The sequence below is a fragment of the Amblyomma americanum genome, chromosome 8 (assembly GCF_052857255.1).
Source record: "Amblyomma americanum isolate KBUSLIRL-KWMA chromosome 8, ASM5285725v1, whole genome shotgun sequence".
NCBI classification, from domain to species: domain Eukaryota; kingdom Metazoa; phylum Arthropoda; class Arachnida; order Ixodida; family Ixodidae; genus Amblyomma; species Amblyomma americanum.
The window spans coordinates 21,386,395-21,404,857 of record NC_135504.1 but is presented as its reverse complement, the minus strand read 5'-3'; the positions used below and the strand labels follow the sequence as shown (position 1 = coordinate 21,404,857).

Sequence of the window (18,463 nt, the reverse complement as noted above, 5' to 3'; positions counted from 1 at the left end):
CTTAACCTCGATCAGAGCTTAACCTGAGTCCAATATCCCAGCAAAGCAAAACCGATCCAGGAAAGCAAAACCATGAGCCGACCAAGCTTAACACATGCTTTTGCACGTCTACTCGGTTTAACTACGTTCCAAAACTCTATCACTTTTTTAGCATGTGTTGTAGTAGAACAGACCGGCTTCGGCCAACGCATGGCCAATGCAAGCGCCAGTGACTGCAAAACAAGGAAACCTCATGTGACGGCCAACTTTTTTGGCCATTTTTTTTATTGCAACTTAATAAAGTTCAAGGCACACAAACAACAAACAACAATGTTGGCATCCGCTCTCTTCGGACAGAACATGAAACAACAAAAGCAAAGAAATCCTTCGCCTTGGGGGCCTGCAAGAAAACAAAAGGTGCAATTAGTGGCGGCGTGGCTGATTCACGCTAACCTCGAAATTGTTCCGTCGAATTGGAATCAAAGCCAGCTCTAACCTCTTACAACGATCACCACCGATTAATAACTGCTCATACCAGGCTCGCGGAGCAGCAATTGAAATACACTGATTAGGCATTTCTTTCAAGAAAATAAACCCCTTAATTCATCGTCTCCGATTGTTTGCGATTGTTTCCGATCGCAAAGAACGGTTTTTGGTCTCTATGTTGATCACACTAGGTATCTATACAGAATGCTGAAAAACAGTGACAAATAGCATATACAGCAATCTCACAGAACGGACTCCGAGATCCATGCTTCCGCTCGAAAAGGCCAATGACATCTAAATAGGCAAAAAGCAAACAAATCACCGCTATGAATTGAACTCTCACCATTATGCTCTATTCAGGCAGTGAACACTGTCAGCCCCTTCGTGGGACACACTGCGCATCCCCATTTAATATCTTGTAGCGTTACTTGTCCATGCACCTCAGTCCAAATTAACTGCCCATTTATGCCTTGTTCAGATTTATTGTATTTTATTGTTTTACTTCTTTAAAGACATTTTCTGGGCTTCTCTCCTTGAGACATTATCGCCCCAATTCCCTTTCCCACGCAGAGTATGCTCTAAAAAGAAAGGAGTAAAAAGGGAGTAAGAAAGGGAAGTAAGCTGTCCTATGCGCTAGAAGGCAGCTTACTCTCTTCCTTACTCCCATATGGGCGTATATTTGTGTTTAGAGTGTAGCATGCGAGCTAAAATCTCTTGTTTAAATTAAAGGGCTTCTCGCTCTATCTATCGCAAAGGGACACCCGCGGGGCTTGACAACTAGCTGTCGGCTATGGAGTTGAACGTCGCGAAGGCTGCGGTTTTTTAATGTTGGATCGCATTTTTGTGCAGCTACGATATGCTCTCAAGCAGCAGAAATCCGGTTAAATTTATTTCAGGTTCTTCTCTGCCTTCAATACATACAGCATATATGAGTATAGCAAGTCGGGGCGCAGGCAGCCAGAAAAGAGAAAATATCGCCGGACATTGGTCAATAACTTTTTGTTAGGAGAAGACAAAAAAAAAGCATACGCAAAATTTTGGTTCTGCGCTCATTAAAGATGCACAGATGAACTAAGCGCAATTAAACAAACACGTGAAAGCCACACAACACAGGGCAGGCGCTGTGTGTTAATGTCCCTGTTCAGATGCGCCTGTGTGATGTACGTGTAGCTTACAATGAACCAAAGTGAAACACTTTAAACTTCGATCATAGAATTTGGATCAAAATTCTCTCGTTTTTAATTTCGTCTGGTGGTAAACTTCTTGTTTAGGTAACACAAAAAGAATTCAAAACCGACTAATTTTTTTCCTCGTGGAGGAATTCGAAGCAGCAGTCCTGAATGTGAGCGGAGCAGCACTTCACAGTTAAGTCGTCTCTCACTCCGACAAAACGCGTTAAGAATTGTTGCTATACGTCAAGAGTAACGGGAGAAAATGTCCACTTCGTGTCGCGTATATCTTGTCCTCTACGTGTTGCGCACATGTCCAACATTCTTGGACAAAAAAATGAAATTTGGGAAACTAAGATTCTGGTATTGAAATATTCAAAGTCCATTCTTCCGATATCTGGAAGAACCTTCCTTTTATACTGTTTCCATCACTCGCATCGAGCAGTTAAGACTGTAATAGAAAACCAATAAGGAACACTTTGGACTGTAGCAAAAACGTTAATAGCACAAAATGCAAGCCTGCAGGCGGGAGGTTGGGGATATATTGATCGTTGTAGTAGAATCTTACAATATATGAGGAAAAATCCGCTCATAATACCCTCCCTATACCGCATGTAACACCCTCCCTGCAAAGGCCCTTAAACGCTTTCCCGTTGGAAGAGGCTTTCTCCAGAACTGTTGGGTATGACGTCAGTGGTACGCCTAAAGGCTCACCGTAACCGGAATGCAGGGCCAGCGGACAACCTCCTCCATTATACGAAGTACATGGAGGCCTGCAGTTCCTGCAGCACCTTGACGGCCTCCACATATTGGGCAGTGGTCAACACTGCGTCCCCGCCGCCCTCAGACGACTGGCTGACCGCGCCTGACGTCTCCAGCTTGCTGGCGATGTGGTGTTTTGCGCGGAAGGCGGCCAGGTGCGCGTAGTATACAGGGGCCGGGATGCTCACGCTCCTTGCACACCGGGAGTATGTGTGGCACAGGTAGAAGCTGAGCTTCTGCAGGTCGTCCGCGCTGAACTTGGAGTCATCCCACACGATATAGTAGTGGGCCGGCCGGCTGGTGCCCTGCGGGAGCGCACAGGAGTAAAGTTATTCATGTGCCCAGGTTCCGAGTGCCATGTCGGGCAGGGTCGCTTCGCATCGTGGTATGTGGTGGTGCGGTGTGGTCCTGCTTGTGGTGCGATGTGATGTGGGGTGGTGTGTGCGGTTTGAATACACTTATTTTATTAGCACTCATTACGTGGGAAGGAGAGTGTTTAAACGCAATATACAAAAACTGGCAGTGCCTATGAGCACAGCACGTGCTCGCCTTGCTCTTAATGCTGCATGCACAACGTGTTCCTCTCTTTATTTGGCCTTAGATGCCCTCGCGCCGATAAATACCGTTAATAACTAATATTTCCTGGCTGGCTGTCATTAGCGCATTGGTCGGTCATCGTCATCTATGTCGCTGTCCCGACTTCGGGACAGCTTAAAAGACGAGGCATACAAGCCGACGCGACTATTTAAAAAATATATATTTTTGGCCGTTTTTTGAGACTTCAAAGCCGCGTTCCACTTTAACGTACGAGCAACCAGGCCTAGCCGAACATCAAGCGCTTCTCTTTTCACCCAAGCCTATGCATTCTTTGTCTCAGTAGACGCCACCCCGAAAAGAAAAACTAATGACCACATCCACGTGACAGCATCATTCCGCACTGGCCATAGAGGCCCCCCGTGCGCAACTTCGGATACCGCTTCCTCAAGGTCGAACGAAGACGTCACAGTCACTCACAGCGCTCCTGGTGGCCTCAACGTGAAGTGGAAAGCTTCCGTCACGCTCTTGCGGGCAGGCGATCTCGGAGGCCATGCTTCCGTTTTCTCAAGCTGTGGAAGCCCTCCACCGCAGGAGCTCGCGGTGTTTGTAGCGCACTAACAACGCGACGCAACTGTTGCGACGCCGGCGCGCGGACTATTTCCTCCGCAAATTCATAAACGAAGACACCGCAGACCATTTGTTCCCACTGACAATCGCAACAAGAGCGGAGAAGCGGTCGCCTACCTGGATGCCGAAGTGGCTGCAGAGGAAGAAGTCGAAGTCCAGCGGGTGCGTGACCACCGAGTCCACGGTCGTGCCTGGTGGGACGTTGCGACACTTGCCCACGCCGTCGCGGTCGTGGGCGGGCATGAACCGCGTGTGATGCCGCTTCTGGACCACGATGAACGTCAGTGGTGGCTCGTAGGTCTCGGTGGGACACATTTCCGCACACGCCAGCCGGATGGCGCTCACCTGAGAGATTCGAGAGCGGAAACAAAGAAAAACTTGGTCAGGGTTTAAAGGCCATTCGACGAATCACGATATATACTTGGTACAGAATGTAAACAAAACGCTTTAGACCTTCACGAACCCTGCTCTCATATCTTATATAATTGTCGTTTGGGAAAACCTCTATGGCGAAGAGCAGCGTTTTTTTAGAAATGCTATTATCGGTTGTAATCTGGTTAAACGAGCAGTTTCAGCAACGGTTCAGCTCAACGGAAGTGCAGCTTTTCCAACCAACGCCGAAATGAACAGCAGTCAGCTGCAGTTACTCAGGCACACTCCGCTAAAATGAGTTCACGCGGTCTACATTCTGGATCACATGATCGGTTTATATACATAACTCTAGGCATTGACTCAACTAAAGTTTCTGTGCAAGCTTGGCGTTTGAGTATGCCGTCGGTGAACAACCACACAGAGCCAAGAAAATTCAGTAGAGGAACGCCCGGCTTCACCACTCAGCCGCTGTTTTCCTGGTGCCACTTAGCGGTGTTTTTTTTTCCTGGCTACTCTAATTCGAATACAGTGGGATACAACTCAAGAATGAAGCCGCTTTTCTCCGTAAAAGGACCCCCCCCCCCTTCCAGCCAATGGAGTCGGCTTATTCTTACGAACCTGCAAGGTTGACATTGCGGCGAGCGCCGCGACAATGACAATAGTGGCAATAGTCTTCCTTGTGAGGGGGAGACAAACCCATTTCATCTGCCACTCCCTCCTTGGTTACCCGAGCATGTTCATGAGAATTTGTCTACGCCATTGGCTGCAAGAAAGTCATGTTACATCGGGCGCGGCACTAGGAAGCCTTCTCGGTTCATTACTATTCTTAATTTACATTAATAACCTGCCAGCAACAATCTCATCTTATTGCGCATATTTGCTGACGACTGCATTATTTATTCACCAATAAAATTTACTAATGCCACCTTGAACTTCAAAGTGACCTCGATTGCAAAAACGACTGGTGTAAAACGTGTCTAATGACTTTAAACATTTCTAAGTGTAAGATAATTACTTTTAGCCGAAAATCAGTCAATTCGCATTTTCCCTACCTCACTAATAACAATACATTGGCTCGGACTACGCAGTATAAGCATCTAGGCATCCATATTTCACCAAACCTTTCTTGAGCTAAACACACAACCACCACTTTCGCTAATTCTTCCCGATAACTAGTTTTCCTTCGCCGTAACCTGCAATGCACTACCCCTGACAAGCGTGAACAAGCCTACATTACTTTTGTAACACCGCAGCTAGAGTACGCTTCATCCATCTGGTCACCTCATCGGAAACATCTAATAGAGAAGTTGGAAGCGGTCCACAATGGGGCTTGTCCTCTCATTTCGCAAAACTGCAGTTATCCAGTGTAACCCCAATTAAAGACCGAACTTTCGCTCCATCCGTTGCAAATTCGTCGCGATATTGCCCTTTTATCTATATCCTACCTTTTTGAAATAAATGTTTTCTGCTACTACTACTATCTATCTTTCACAAATACGTCCATGCCACTGATTCACCGCCAGAACATCTGCAACCTCCCTCCTACTTATAACATAGATTACATAATAACTCAGCTGTGCCGCATTTATGGCAACACACATGCTTTCCACTTCACGTCACTCCCGCGTGCCAACCGTCTCTGGAACGATCTTCCGGACTGCATCGCCCAGCAGGCCAATCATGTAACCTTTCGCAAACATCTACTCAAGCACTTCGTTGGTAACGCTTAGCACGTCATTTATATACTCACGGGTCGTATAAATTTGTTTTCAGCAGCTTTGAGACTATTGCCTCTTTGGTTCTGTCGATGCGCAGCTTTGCTCATTTATGCCTGATATGTTTTCTTTTGCTTTTGTATCCCTCTTTGTGAATTTACCCTGTTTTTGTTCCATGACACAGAGTTTTTTTTCACTTTTATCCCTCTTTGTGAATTGTTATATCTTATCTGAACTCACCTGTTTTTTTGTGTGTTGCTGTACATTTACTATATGATTTTTTTATTTCTAAGCTATGTTGTACAAATTTCAGTATTTGACCCCCCCCCCCCCCCTCACACACACACAATGCCTCTCCACAGGACTGTAAGGTATCTGTAAATGAATAAAAAAATAAATAAATAAATAAATAAATAATTATATGACTAAATAAATAAATTCACGGTGATGATAACACCTTCAAGGGAGTAAAAAAAATCACCTGAAAATAAACAGTGTCAATGAGCCAGTATCTCAGAATGTCATTCAAATATAATATAAAAATAAATTTGTACAAAATGCCACTGTTCTTGCTTGACAACATGCAAAAGTAGAACTCGCGTGCCAGCTAGCTCACAGGCTAACAGTACTTCGGAATTGCTGGTAAAAATGGTGCTCTTTATGAATAAACCATTATCCACAGGATAGTAACTTCTCACAAAAAAAGTTGCATATCTTTCTGCATGCGGAATGGGGACAAGAGTATACACTGCTCGGGCGAATGAGTTGTGGCGAACTCAGTAGGTCGCAAACGGCAGTTAGTCTGTCTAATGCCATTCAATACGAGTGCGTGACACTGTTCCGATGGCGTTAAAACTTGATCACTAAGTAATTAATGACATTAAACATGACCTTGTGGCACTGGTATAGCACCTCTAACTGTCGTTCAGTTCAACGGACGGTCAACTGCACAGCCGTTAATATCGCCCGAGCGTAAAACGGGTGACACACGGAGCGGGCACGCACAAAACTTAACCACAAGCCTCAGTCTTGGATGTCTACCACCTTTTGAAGAGAAACGATCAAGCTGACGTCAACTAACACCGAGAAGACGTCTCCAGAAATGAATGTCCCGAATGTCCTGAAATTATAGCGCTGTGGAGATCTATTCGGTGCCGTTACGTATATGCACAGCAAGTCCGCTTGTCATAAGACAAAAGGTTATCCAATGACGCTAGCGGCATTGAATGCGGTATAGCTGTCTTAACAAGATGAGCGTTTAGTGGGCACAGTATTGTAGTAGGCGCACTTGCTTACCTCATGGTTACGGACTTCCAAGAATTGCCCCTCGCTCACTCCGTCTCTGTAGAAGACGATCCGCTGGGGCTTGTACCTGGTGGTGCGGTAGAAAACCAGTAGCAATTCCTTGACCATGTCCTTCAGGTCCTTGATAATTTCCACTCGCGCCTTAGCCTTGGAGTCTTCAATCTGTACCCGAATGGTGGCGTGAAACTTGGACGGTACAGGGTCTAGGCTTCCGACGCACGCGGCGATGGATGGCCTCACCTTGTCTCCAGGCGATGGGTGCGACACGTCTGCTCCGATGACGATCACGGGACTATGTAATAGCTTTGGCTTCTCCTGCATCAGGAGACTATTGTTGATGCCGCCCATCTTGGCGTTGATCTTTTGGCACAGGTTTTGGATGAGCGCTGCGTTACACTTTTGGACCACGTTGTTGTCCAAGATGCATTGTGTGCGCAGGGAGAGCTCAGTCTCTGCCACCTGCTTGATCTCAGCGTAGTTTGTGGCTTTTGTTATCACAGCCACAACCATCTCCAACTTCGGGTACTGCTGGCGCTGCTCCGTGAGAACGGTCCTCATGGGCTGGCGGTTTGTGTCGAACGTGATGACCGCAAGCGGCTGCGCAATGCGCATGCCCAGTTCTTGGCCGATGCGGATCAGCATCTTGATGAAGTTGTCCAGGCAGTCTTTGTGCGTGAAGCGGCTCACGTTGAGAACAATCCACTGTGTCATGGACATCGCCTTGTGGAAACGCTGCCCTCGGAGATCCCACGTACCGTCGCGTGGCTTGCACATGGTGTTGTTCTCAAAAACCAGAGTTGGCGGGTCGAGCACTCTGCCCACAACCTGAGTGGGTTCGGAGTTGATCTTGACGCCGAACTCTCGCAGGTACTTCTCCGAGGTGCTGACCATGTCGCGCACAGACTGACGAATCTCCAGGAAGCGCTTGGCTGGCGGCTTGGCCGTGCGCTTGATCATCTCGGCGGTCTGACTCTCGTCGAGTTTCTTCCGACAGTGCTGGCCTTCGGCCAGCTCGCACACCTCCAGAGGAATGTAGACCGGATGCGTCGGGCTGCCACTCTGCACGCAAGGGAAGTTCGGGTACGACAAGCGCCTGTAGCGGCTCTGGAAGTAGTCAGCGACGGAGATCTGACTACCTTCTGATTCAAAATAGATGTCCTTCGCAGCTTCCCTCGTGATCTTGACCACTTTGTACTTGCGCGGGTACGGAAGGTGCGTCACTTTTACGCGGAGTCCTTTGAGCTCCCTATTCAGCCGCACGTACTGGTTGTCGCGCAATGACCGTAAGTCCGCGGGTGTCAACACACGCCGGCTGTCGAAGAACCTGCACATGAAGTCTACTAGTGGAAGCGACTCGTAGAATGCTGTTGCTGACATGTCGACGTTAAGCATGGGCTTCCATTGGGCGGGTCGAACACTCGTGTAGTAGCCAAACCACACCTCCCGGCCTCCTCCGAGGTCATTGTGCTCGTTGGGTCCCGGCGGTCTGAAAAACGAGCGTCCAACCGGCGCAAGGTTGATCGAGGGGCTGTGCCTCAAGACGATGTCGATGGCCTGGAGGACTTCCTGGGGCACAGTTTGTACGCGCTTTTGGAAGACGCCATGCAGGGCATCCAGGTTCACGGTGGCTGCATACTGGATCTTGATGATAAACTTCTGGCTTCTCTGGTCTTCCTCAAGGTCGACTGTGAATGTCCGCTCGCGGAAGTTGAGCTGGCGGCGCGTGTACAGGTTCTTGCGGCCATCGAAAGCCGGGATGCAGTTGGCCAAGTCTTGCCGGTACATCTTTACTAGGAGCTCAATGACTATCCTGTTGATCTTTGTACTGAGGCATCGGTACTTTTTCTGCTCAGGAACCTTGGTCTCCTGGGCAGTCTCCGATGAGATGTCGACGTCGTAGTGGTAGACGCTGCCGGTCGGTATCTCAATGCTGAAGTGGTTGGCAAGAAGTTGTATGGTCCGGCCCAGCTGGCCGTGGGCGGGCCGCCGCGGGAAGTGAGAGGGCAGGGTTCGCTCGAGCTCCTGCGCCGTGATTGGTGGTAATTAGAGCAGGGCATGAAGAAGTAAGTATGCACGCACTGTTTCGTGTGTTGAGCGTCACACAAGTTTGGCCGAATGGTCTTAGATCTACACTATAGTGGAGGACCGGTTCAGGTAGTCTTAACGGGGAAAGCCTCCTGCACCCCGTGTGTTGTAGCGAGCCTATTAAAGGACGGCGCTTGAACATTAATATCCTCTCCTGAGAATGTTTTAAATGTTTTGTGCAAGCGAAGTTATCTGCAGTTAATATCTAAATTTCAGCGTCTTCTAGCCTTTCTATCTCCTTTCATCACTCTTTTCATGCTCACAGGTCGGCGCTCTTCAGCCAGCCCTACCCACTCGGCCCCACAGCCGGCTGCAGACGCGTTCGGGAATTTTCCCGGTAATGGGGGGGGGGGGGGGGGAGGGCTTCCTGAACCGCCGAAACGACACTTATTATTGGCAGCGGCCACAATAGCTGCCATACTTCTGAATCTAACCGACAGACACATCTCAACAAAAATACGCAGGAGCGCGAGGCGGAGAAATGCGCGGGCGTGAAAAAGTCGCTGGAAAGAGCTCGCCAACCTTCACTCGGGATTGTGGGTTCTGTGCTCGATGTAGGAATATATGGTTAAGGTGTTTATGACGAAAGCTCGTAGTACTTGAGCGAGGTTATGTACACGGTTGGTGAAAAGTTCCGGGGCCACAGGGCTTGCTTCCTTCATCGGTATATCGTGGCATTTAAGGCGCGTATAAAGCTATCAAGGTTCGCAGAGTATAGAACGATACCTCTTCCGCCCTCTGCGGATATTTTTAGTCTTTGGGTGTGTCATGTCTGCCTGATTATACAGCTCAAAAGCAGACCCTATGGCCTGGGAACTTTTGATCTACCCTGTACTTTCCTCGGAAGGTATTTCAAAGCCTTGTTCTATCTTGAGCACATATGACAGGGACAATCGGGTCGATTGCAAAATCAAAGAAACGGACTGCGTGGTTGAGGTGTACATCAAAAGCGAGACAGTAAGTACTAGTTCTTTCTGTGCCTTAATTTATTTATTCAGGGAACCGAGCCCATGATAGCGCAAGAGCTCAAGTATTTCCTCCAAGGTTTCTGAACCACTCAAAGGGCAACTGTGGGCGAGTTTGAATGTTTTAGACGTGGTATTGTGTTCCTATTCGCATAACATTTCTTGGAAGTCAATTCTGTGTGCCTTTAAAAACGTTTTTCAAAATCCTGAGTAGAAGCCCTTTAAACCAGCAAAAGCAAAGAACGCCGAAACTAAACCTGGGTTTCTCCAAAAGAATGATGTCAAGACAGAAGCTTGTCGTCATGCATACTGTCACAAAAACGTTCGGCGCGTTGACTGACTGAACTGGAGACTGTAAGCGACAGACCACTGTTTGTGTGAATTGACCAAAAACAAAGGTCTTCATTTTCTTCTTGCGCAAACTCCAAGCAAATATCGAACGGCATGCAGCTGGTGACGTCACACGTGCAAGGTCGCCCGCAGAAATCGTCCCGATTGGGGCGACAAAATTGGAAAAATTTAATTATTCGTGCTGAAACAAACCGACGCCCGGCGGCGAAGCTCGGCACAAGGGACTACCGCGGAAATTTCGGCATTCGTGGAGGCCAAAAAAAGACGTCGCAGCTGCCCATTAACAGCGAAAGGTGAACAACATTCACACGAATTTTTCTGTGAATTGAGAATGTGCAGACGCGTAATTTATAAGAATCAACAGCTGCAGCCCAAGGAAACATCAGTTTTCCACAGTGGATGTTTGGGCTCGACGGTGCACTATTTCGCTTGGAGTAAAAGCGCATTTACTGCGTGAATAAAAAAGACAATACACTCACCGCGGTGGCTCGGTGGTTAGTGTGCTCGGCCACTGATCCGATGTTCCCAGGTTCGAACCCGACCGTTGCGGCTGCGTTTCGATGGAGCCGAAACGCTAAGGCGCCCATGTGCTGTTCGATGTCAGTGGACGTTAAAGATCCTCAGGTGGTCGAAATCATTCCGGAGCCCTCCACTACGGCACCTCTTTCTTCCTTTCTTCTTTCAGTCTCTCCTTTATCCCTTCCTTACGGCGGGGTACGGGTGTCCGCCGATATGAGAGACAGCTACTGCGCCAATTTCTTCCTCCACCCACAAAAAAAAAATGTTGCGGATTGGCCCCATAATAATAATAATAATCGGTTTTTGGGGAAATGAAATGGCACCGTATCTGTCTCTTATACTGTTGGACACCTTAACCGCGCCGTAAGAGAAGGGATAAACGAGGTACTGAAAGAAGAAAGGAAGAGAGGTTCCCTAGTGGAGTAGACGCCAGGCTCGTTAGGCTATGGGAAGCCAGACGTGCTCTAATTAAGAGGTGGAAGAAACAGAAACACAACAGGAAGCTCAAACTTAAAATAGCAGAAGTTATAACGAAAGCAGAGGAGTACGCAGTACAGTTGGCGAAAACGAACTGGCAGCAATTCAGTGACTCCCTCAACAGAACTCTGAGCACAGCTAGTACATGGCATATCCTGAAAGCGCTCATCTATCCGACACAAACCAAAGGAGAAAACAATAAAGCAATATACCGATTATTCCACCAGTTTAAAGGAACCGATGAGGAACTCCTGGACAAAGTGCGCATCAAGTGCTTCGGGGACACAAACCCGATAACCTATGCAAGAGATTATCGGGGGAAAGAAAATCCAAATCTAGATAGACCCATCATACGAGAAGAAGTCTATGCAGCAATTCAGACCACAACCAGGAATACGGCAGCGGGTGCGGACAAAATCAACAACGCACTCATCCGCAACCTCAGTGACGAGCTAGTCGCAGAATTAACCGATTTCCTCAACAAGCACTGGGCAGCGGAGACCGTTCCCGAGGATTGGAAGCATGCAGAGTTGGTTATGATTCCAGAGCCGGGTAAAAAGCTACAGATCGAAAACCTAAGACCCATCTCCCTCACATCGTGCCTCGACAAGCTGTACGAGAGAGTGGTAACATTAAGGCTACAGCAATACATGGAGGATCACGAACTCTATCCCAACCGTATGTTCGGATTCAGGGCGAAGCTGTCGACCCAAGACGTACTTCTACAAATCAAAGAAAGAGTTCTAAGTAACGTCCTTAGGGACGAAGAGAACATAATAATGGCACTGGATATCAAAGGAGCTTTTCACAACGTAAGCCACGAAGCCATCCTGACAGGCCTGGACGACCTGAACTGCGGCAGGAGGGTCTTCGGTTACGTCAAAGCTTTCCTCTCAGATAGAACAGCGACGATAGGGGTGGGAGAACTCCGCTCGAAGAAGTTCCACACCCCTAACAAGCGAACTCCCCAGGGCTCGGTCATCTCACCTACGCTTTTTAACGTTGCAATGATCAGCCTTGCAAAACAACTTAAGGAAGTCGGAGGAATACACCATGCCATGTATGCCGACGACATCACCATCTGGACAAATACGGGCTCACTAAAAGAAAAGGAAGAAATACTATAGGAAGCAGCGACCTGCGTAGAGAACTACGTAAACGCGATAGGGCTAGCACGCTCCACCGAAAAATCAGAACTGCTCAGAGTCTGGAGAGGGAAACAAAACCGCACAGTCCCGAACAACGACGAGCTTAGGCTCAACGTCTACCCAGAGGGAAAACCCATACCGGAGAAAACACGCATAAGAATCTTGGGCATGTGGATACAATCAAACCAACGGTGTACACATGCACTTGCTCTACTCAAAGCTTCCACCCTACAAGTTGCCCGCATGATCACGCGCGTCTCCCATAAACGCTCGGGGATGCGAGAAGAAGACACGCCAAATCTGGTCAGGAGCCTGGTGATCAGCTGAGTCACCTACAGTCTTCCATACTACAACCCAATTAAAAGCGAAATCCAACAGATTGATGCGATTATACGCAAAGCATACAAAACAGCACTCCATCTACCGCAATGCACATCCACAGAGAAGCTTTTAGCACTTGGACTTCATAACAACTTTGAAGAACTGAGAGAGGCACAACACGTCGCACAGTTGCAGAGACTACATCAGACTCCGTCTGGCAGGGAGCCTCTGCAGAAGTTGGGATGCAACGAACAAATACAAGAAATCCAGCGAACCGCGGCTATCCCAGACGGCATACGGGGCACAATTAGAGTGACCCCCATCCCCAAGAACATGGACCCCAACCTACACGAAGAACGCAGAAAGGCGAGAGCCGAGTACATTCAAAAATCACTAGCCCGCCAGACAACAACGGCTGAAGAAGTGGCCGTCGCTCTAGCGGCAGCGGAGGGCTACCGGACTAAGCAATCCTTAACAATACTAACCGACTCTCAATCGGCATGCCGAAACTTCATGTTAGGCAGAATAGCTCACAGAGCGCTCCGCGTACTCCGCTCTGGGGACCGACCCAAACAAAGCACAGAAGAACCAATAAAACATACGATAAGTGTACCCTCGAGGGTAGCTCGAGGGTACACTTTCTACCGAGCTCCCCCCAGAAGCGACCTCGAGGAAGCCGAGCCTGTCCCTAGAGATTACTCGGCAATCTTAAACCACTACAAGGGCTGCAGGAAACGGTACTCCCACCACACAAATCTCTCTCCAGTGAAGACGCCGTCGCCTGGAGGCTGCTACAGACGGGCTCATACCCGAATCTAAATACACTCAACAAAATACAACCCACAAAATACACAGACAAATGCCCATGGTGCCATGAAACACCCAAGCTCTAACACACAACGTGGGCCTGCCAGAAAATAGAGGTGGCACCAAAAATACCAAACCCGAGTGCGGAGCAAAAGGAAGGAATGCTCTCCAGCGACCGTCAGGACGTCCAACTTGGGCTAATCCGGCGAGCACAGCTGGCAGAGGCATCCAGCGGAGCCCTGGACTAGGGGCAGACGACCATTGCTAAGAAGACGGACGACACACCTGACTCCGCCAAATTGCTCACCTACTCTCTAGAGCTCAATAAACGTTTTCCTTCCTTCCTTCGACCACCTGGGGATCTTTGACGTGCACTGACATCGCACAGCACACGGGCGCCTTAGCGTTTACCCGCCGAGGGGCTAAGTGGTTAGCGCGCTCGGCTACTGATCCGAAGTTCCCGGGTACGAATCCGACCGCGGCGGCTGTGTTTTTATGAAGGCAAAACGCGAAGGCGCCCGTGTTATGTGCGATGTCAGTGCACGTTAAAGATTCCCAGGTGGCCGAAATTATTCCGGAGCCCTCCACTACGGCATCTCTCTCTTCCTTTCTTCTTTCACTCCCTCGTTTATCCCTTCCCTTACGGCGCGGTTCAGGTGTTCATCGATATATGAGACTGATGCTGCGCATTTACTTTCCCCCAAAGCCCATTTTTATTATTACTTAGCGTTTTGTCTCCATAAAAAGGCAGCCGCCGCGGACGGGTTCAAACCCGGGAACCCCGCATTAGTAGGCGAGCGCCCTAACCACTGAGCCACCTCAGTGGGTCAGAATTCCGGCACAAATCATTTAATACAGCCAAGGTTTAAGCCGTGAATGGTTTGATATCAAGAATGAAAATTTTCATCCGCGTGATGAGTTTTGGGATCTAGTAATCATGGAAATATTTATTATGAATTCACACGTACTGCGCTATATAAAAAAATCTGGTACGGAGCATTGTATTGTAGTGCGTTGTATTGAGTTGTACGGCGTATAAGCAACTAAGGCTATCATCTTTAACGTGCACTGACTTCGCACAACACACGGGCGCTTTTGCGTTTAGCCTCCATAAAAACGCAGTCGCCGCGGTCGGGTTCGAACCCGGGAACTCCGGACCAGTAGCCGAGCGCCCTTACTAATTAGCCACCGCGGCGGGTTCGATTAGCTCCGCTAATCCAGGATATACAAAGCGAAAAGCGAGATTGAGTTCTCCACGGACCCACGGAGCCGTTAGTGCGCATTTCCTCTGGTGAAAATGAACGGTCTTTGCAAAGTTGTCAACGCCAATGAACTCTATGAACGCCATCGGAACACTTGTTCGGATTTTGAGGAAAGGAAATGGCACAGTAACCGTCTCACATCTCGGTGGACACCCGAACCGCGCCGTGAAGGAAGGGATAAAGGAGGGAGGGAAAGAGGAAACTAAATTTAAAGTTGGATTTTAAGGAAATGTGCGGCGGTGCGCTGTGGCTGAACACCTGTGGCTTGGTGCTACTAGTGGCACATGCGCAGTAGTGAGTAGGGATCGAGAGAGAGAGAGAGAAATGCGCCGTGTGTCGTCACTGCTCCTCGTGCATGCGCAGCACGTCTCTCCAGGAATCATGCGAAACTGCGCAACCTGTGGCCAGTAAAGCTTCCGCTTTAAAAAACATTTCACACGCTGGCAACACAACACTCGGCCGCTGGTGCGTAAGTACTGAACCCAAAGACTAAACCTGACGACGCACCAATTGCTTGAGCCACCCTTTATCCAGGCGACGACTGAGGCCCTGAACCTCACAGAAGAAACTGTGAACATTGAAAATTGATTTTCGGGAAAAGGAAATGGCGCTGTATCTTTCTCACATATTGGCAGACACATGAAACACGCCATAAGGGAAGGGAAAACGGAGGGAGTGAAAGAGGAAAGGAAGAAAGAAGTGCTGTAGTGGAGGACTCCGGAATAATTTCAATCACCTGGGGATCTTAACATACACAGACATCGCACAGCACGCGGGCGCCTTAGCGCTTCGCCTCCATCGAAACGCAGCCGCCGCGGTCGGGTTTGAACCACTCATCTAGATATGGTCGTTACGTCACAAACTCTCGTTTTAAATTTCGCCCACTCGCCTTGTCTATCTCATTGTTGACCAAGGAACCCATTGCGGTTCTCAAACGTTGTTCTTTATCTTGACTTTGTCAGAGGCTAAATCTGATGTTTCACTTCCAGAGCGCACTTACGTCAATCACTTCCACGATGCTTGCTACCCACAGAACTCCGGACGCCGCCCCCGATCTGATTAAACGGTGGTTCATCTCCTTTCATATGCCACTCCCTGTGATGTCACGCAGGTCCAACAGGATTGACTAACCATGAAGTCATGAGAACCACTCGACGCCTTTGGCTGGAGGGCCTCTTTCGAGAGGAACATGCTGCTTCGTTCTTGAGTTGTATTATACGGGGGTTTGGTTCTCGTACCGTCTGTGCAAGTCGATGTTTTGGAAAGGTGATGTTTCCTCTTGCCTTGAAGCTAAAAGTTAAACCCCATTGTAACGAAGCGGTTTATAACGAAACAACTGATATAACGAACAAATTATGATTGCACGTGGAAGCTCAGCCAACAGGGGCTATAATGAAGCTACGCTTACAAAGAAGTTATCGCCGGAAACTTTCAACTTCGTGGTAAAGAGGTTCAACCGTTTTAAAAAGGTCCAACTGTATATGGACCGCTGGCATAACAAGCTGCACAGCATGGTTTATAACGAAATAATGGATATAACGAAGGAATTACGATTCCCCTACGAAGCTCGGTTAACACTGCATATAACAAAGCAACAGCCTGGAAAGAACTTTCAGCTTCGCTATAACGAGCTTACACGAGCTACATGGCATTGCTTAAGATGAAGCCCTTTTGGGCAAACAGTACGCACCTTGATCCTGACATCGTCGCCTGGAGTGGCCTGGTCGCCAGCTTCAGGGGTCTGCTCTGTCACCGCAACGGGCGGCGTGCATGGTGGCGACGGTGGTAGGGCAGCTGCTGCCGGCTGACTGCCACTCACGGCGGCTGCTGCGGATGCAGGCCGCTGGCTGCTGGCAGCTACGTTGGCGGAACCCGCGGCGGCGGCGGCCCCGTAGCTGGGACGGGAGGCGCTGGGCTGAGCGGTGGGCTGAGCTCTGGGCTCCACGGCAGGGGTCGGGCCGCGGCTGACGGCGCGCGGCTGCAGGCTGGCCGCGGCGCCCTGCTGCAGTGCTTGCGCGAAAGAAACCCGCGACGGACCAGCGGGCGACGGAGCAGGTGCGGTGGCACCGGCGGGCGACGGAGCAGGAGCGGTGGCACCGGCGGGCGACGGAGCAGGAGCGGTGGCACCGGCGGGCGACGGAGCAGGAGCGGTGGCTTGATTGCCACCGCTGGCCGAAGGCACCGCTGCGAGCCGAAAATACCCATTTAACGTCGGCATGATAAATCTGCTGCGTTTGCAATGATAGCGATGGTTACGACACGCATATATACACCGCCGAAAGCAGAAGACTGGACAGCCGTCGTGGGTTTCGGATCCCATCGGCGGCATGTGGTTGGTTTCCTTCTGCTTTATAATCAATTATCTTTAAAAAGTTTCGTTTTCTTTTCATGGGGGTGTAACGTCACAAAAGAGAGAGAGAGAGAGAAAGACGGAAAGGCAGGGAGGTTAACTAGGCAACACCCGGTATGCTACCCTACACGTGGGAAGGAGAAACGGAGGGAGAGATAGAAAAGAGAGAGAACAAAGGGATATGATCACTTTTCCACGTGTCCGTCGGCCGTTACTTGCAGGGTACACAGGGCACAAACTGATTGTTCACAATCTTGCACTCAGTCCTGAGTCCTTCAAGAACTTTAAAGGTGCCTTCAAAGCTGTCCTCTGCGATGAAGGCGTACTCCAAGGACCCGGACTCTTTAACAAGTTTTTGCCGAATTAAGCGCCCACGGATGAACACCACATATTATTAAAGAAAACATCCCTCATGCTTCTTGGTTCTGTCACTGTTGGCCTCCGTCATGTATCTCATAACGAGCACCACTTGTCCCTTCCCTTGTCTGCTCAACGGTAAAACACAGATGGTATAGAGTACCTAGTCGAGGATTTGACGGAATGCCGTCTGGTCAGGTCAGCAGAATAAATCTTCGGTTTACTGACCATGTGAATGTGGTCAGCTGACTTCAGCTAACATATCTAACATGGTCAGGGACCGAAAATTCAGTATACTGTGGGCAAGAGCATACGTCACAATAGCCGTCCCAACTAAGACAGATGTGCAAGCCGACAATGGTATGCTCCGTGACTACACACGACTAAACACGCAGCGCCCCCAAACAGCGTCGTATAGCCTTTGCACTGAAGAACTGAGTGCGAGGCCCTAGCTGTCGCACAGGGTCTTAAATTTTCACACAAACGTGATCGGCCTTCCCCCCACAGCAACGAAGAAGCAACAAATGTCCCACCGCGCATTCAATATATTTTCGACACACGCGCACGCTTTCCGTCTAGTTGTATACTTGAGAACAACAAAAAAAACAATTTTAAATTTAACTTCGCTAAACCTGGAATTCAGCGAAAAGCAAGGACGCTTGCTAAGCGTCTGTGGCTCGTCCACGGCAGCGCCTGCTTGGACCGCCGTTCTATAGTATGTACCCACACGACCAAGTGGCTTAGACGTAGTATCTCATGGTCTTACACCCCCATCAAATGTATTTAGGGTCAAAGGTGAACCCAAATCTCACCCAATGTCAAAGGCCAAAGATCAGATGTCAACAAAAGGTCATGGGTCAAGGGCAGAG

General features: G+C 49.1%; 1 protein-coding gene across 1 annotated transcript in view; it reads right to left on the bottom strand.

The window, feature by feature from the left end:
- Nucleotides 1-276: 276 nt before the first annotated feature.
- The window catches only part of LOC144102211 (protein argonaute-2-like), a 31,504-nt gene continuing 13,317 nt past the window's right edge, over nucleotides 277-18,463 (bottom strand). The window contains exons 2-6 of the mRNA XM_077635523.1: nucleotides 16,578-17,071; nucleotides 6,944-8,974; nucleotides 3,678-3,905; nucleotides 2,349-2,701; nucleotides 277-379 (exon numbers count right to left, since the gene is read on the bottom strand). Of these exons, the coding sequence (XP_077491649.1) occupies nucleotides 2,387-2,701; nucleotides 3,678-3,905; nucleotides 6,944-8,974; nucleotides 16,578-17,071 (3,068 nt within the window). The 3' untranslated portion in view covers nucleotides 277-379; nucleotides 2,349-2,386. The remainder of the gene's footprint in view (nucleotides 380-2,348; nucleotides 2,702-3,677; nucleotides 3,906-6,943; nucleotides 8,975-16,577; nucleotides 17,072-18,463) is intronic.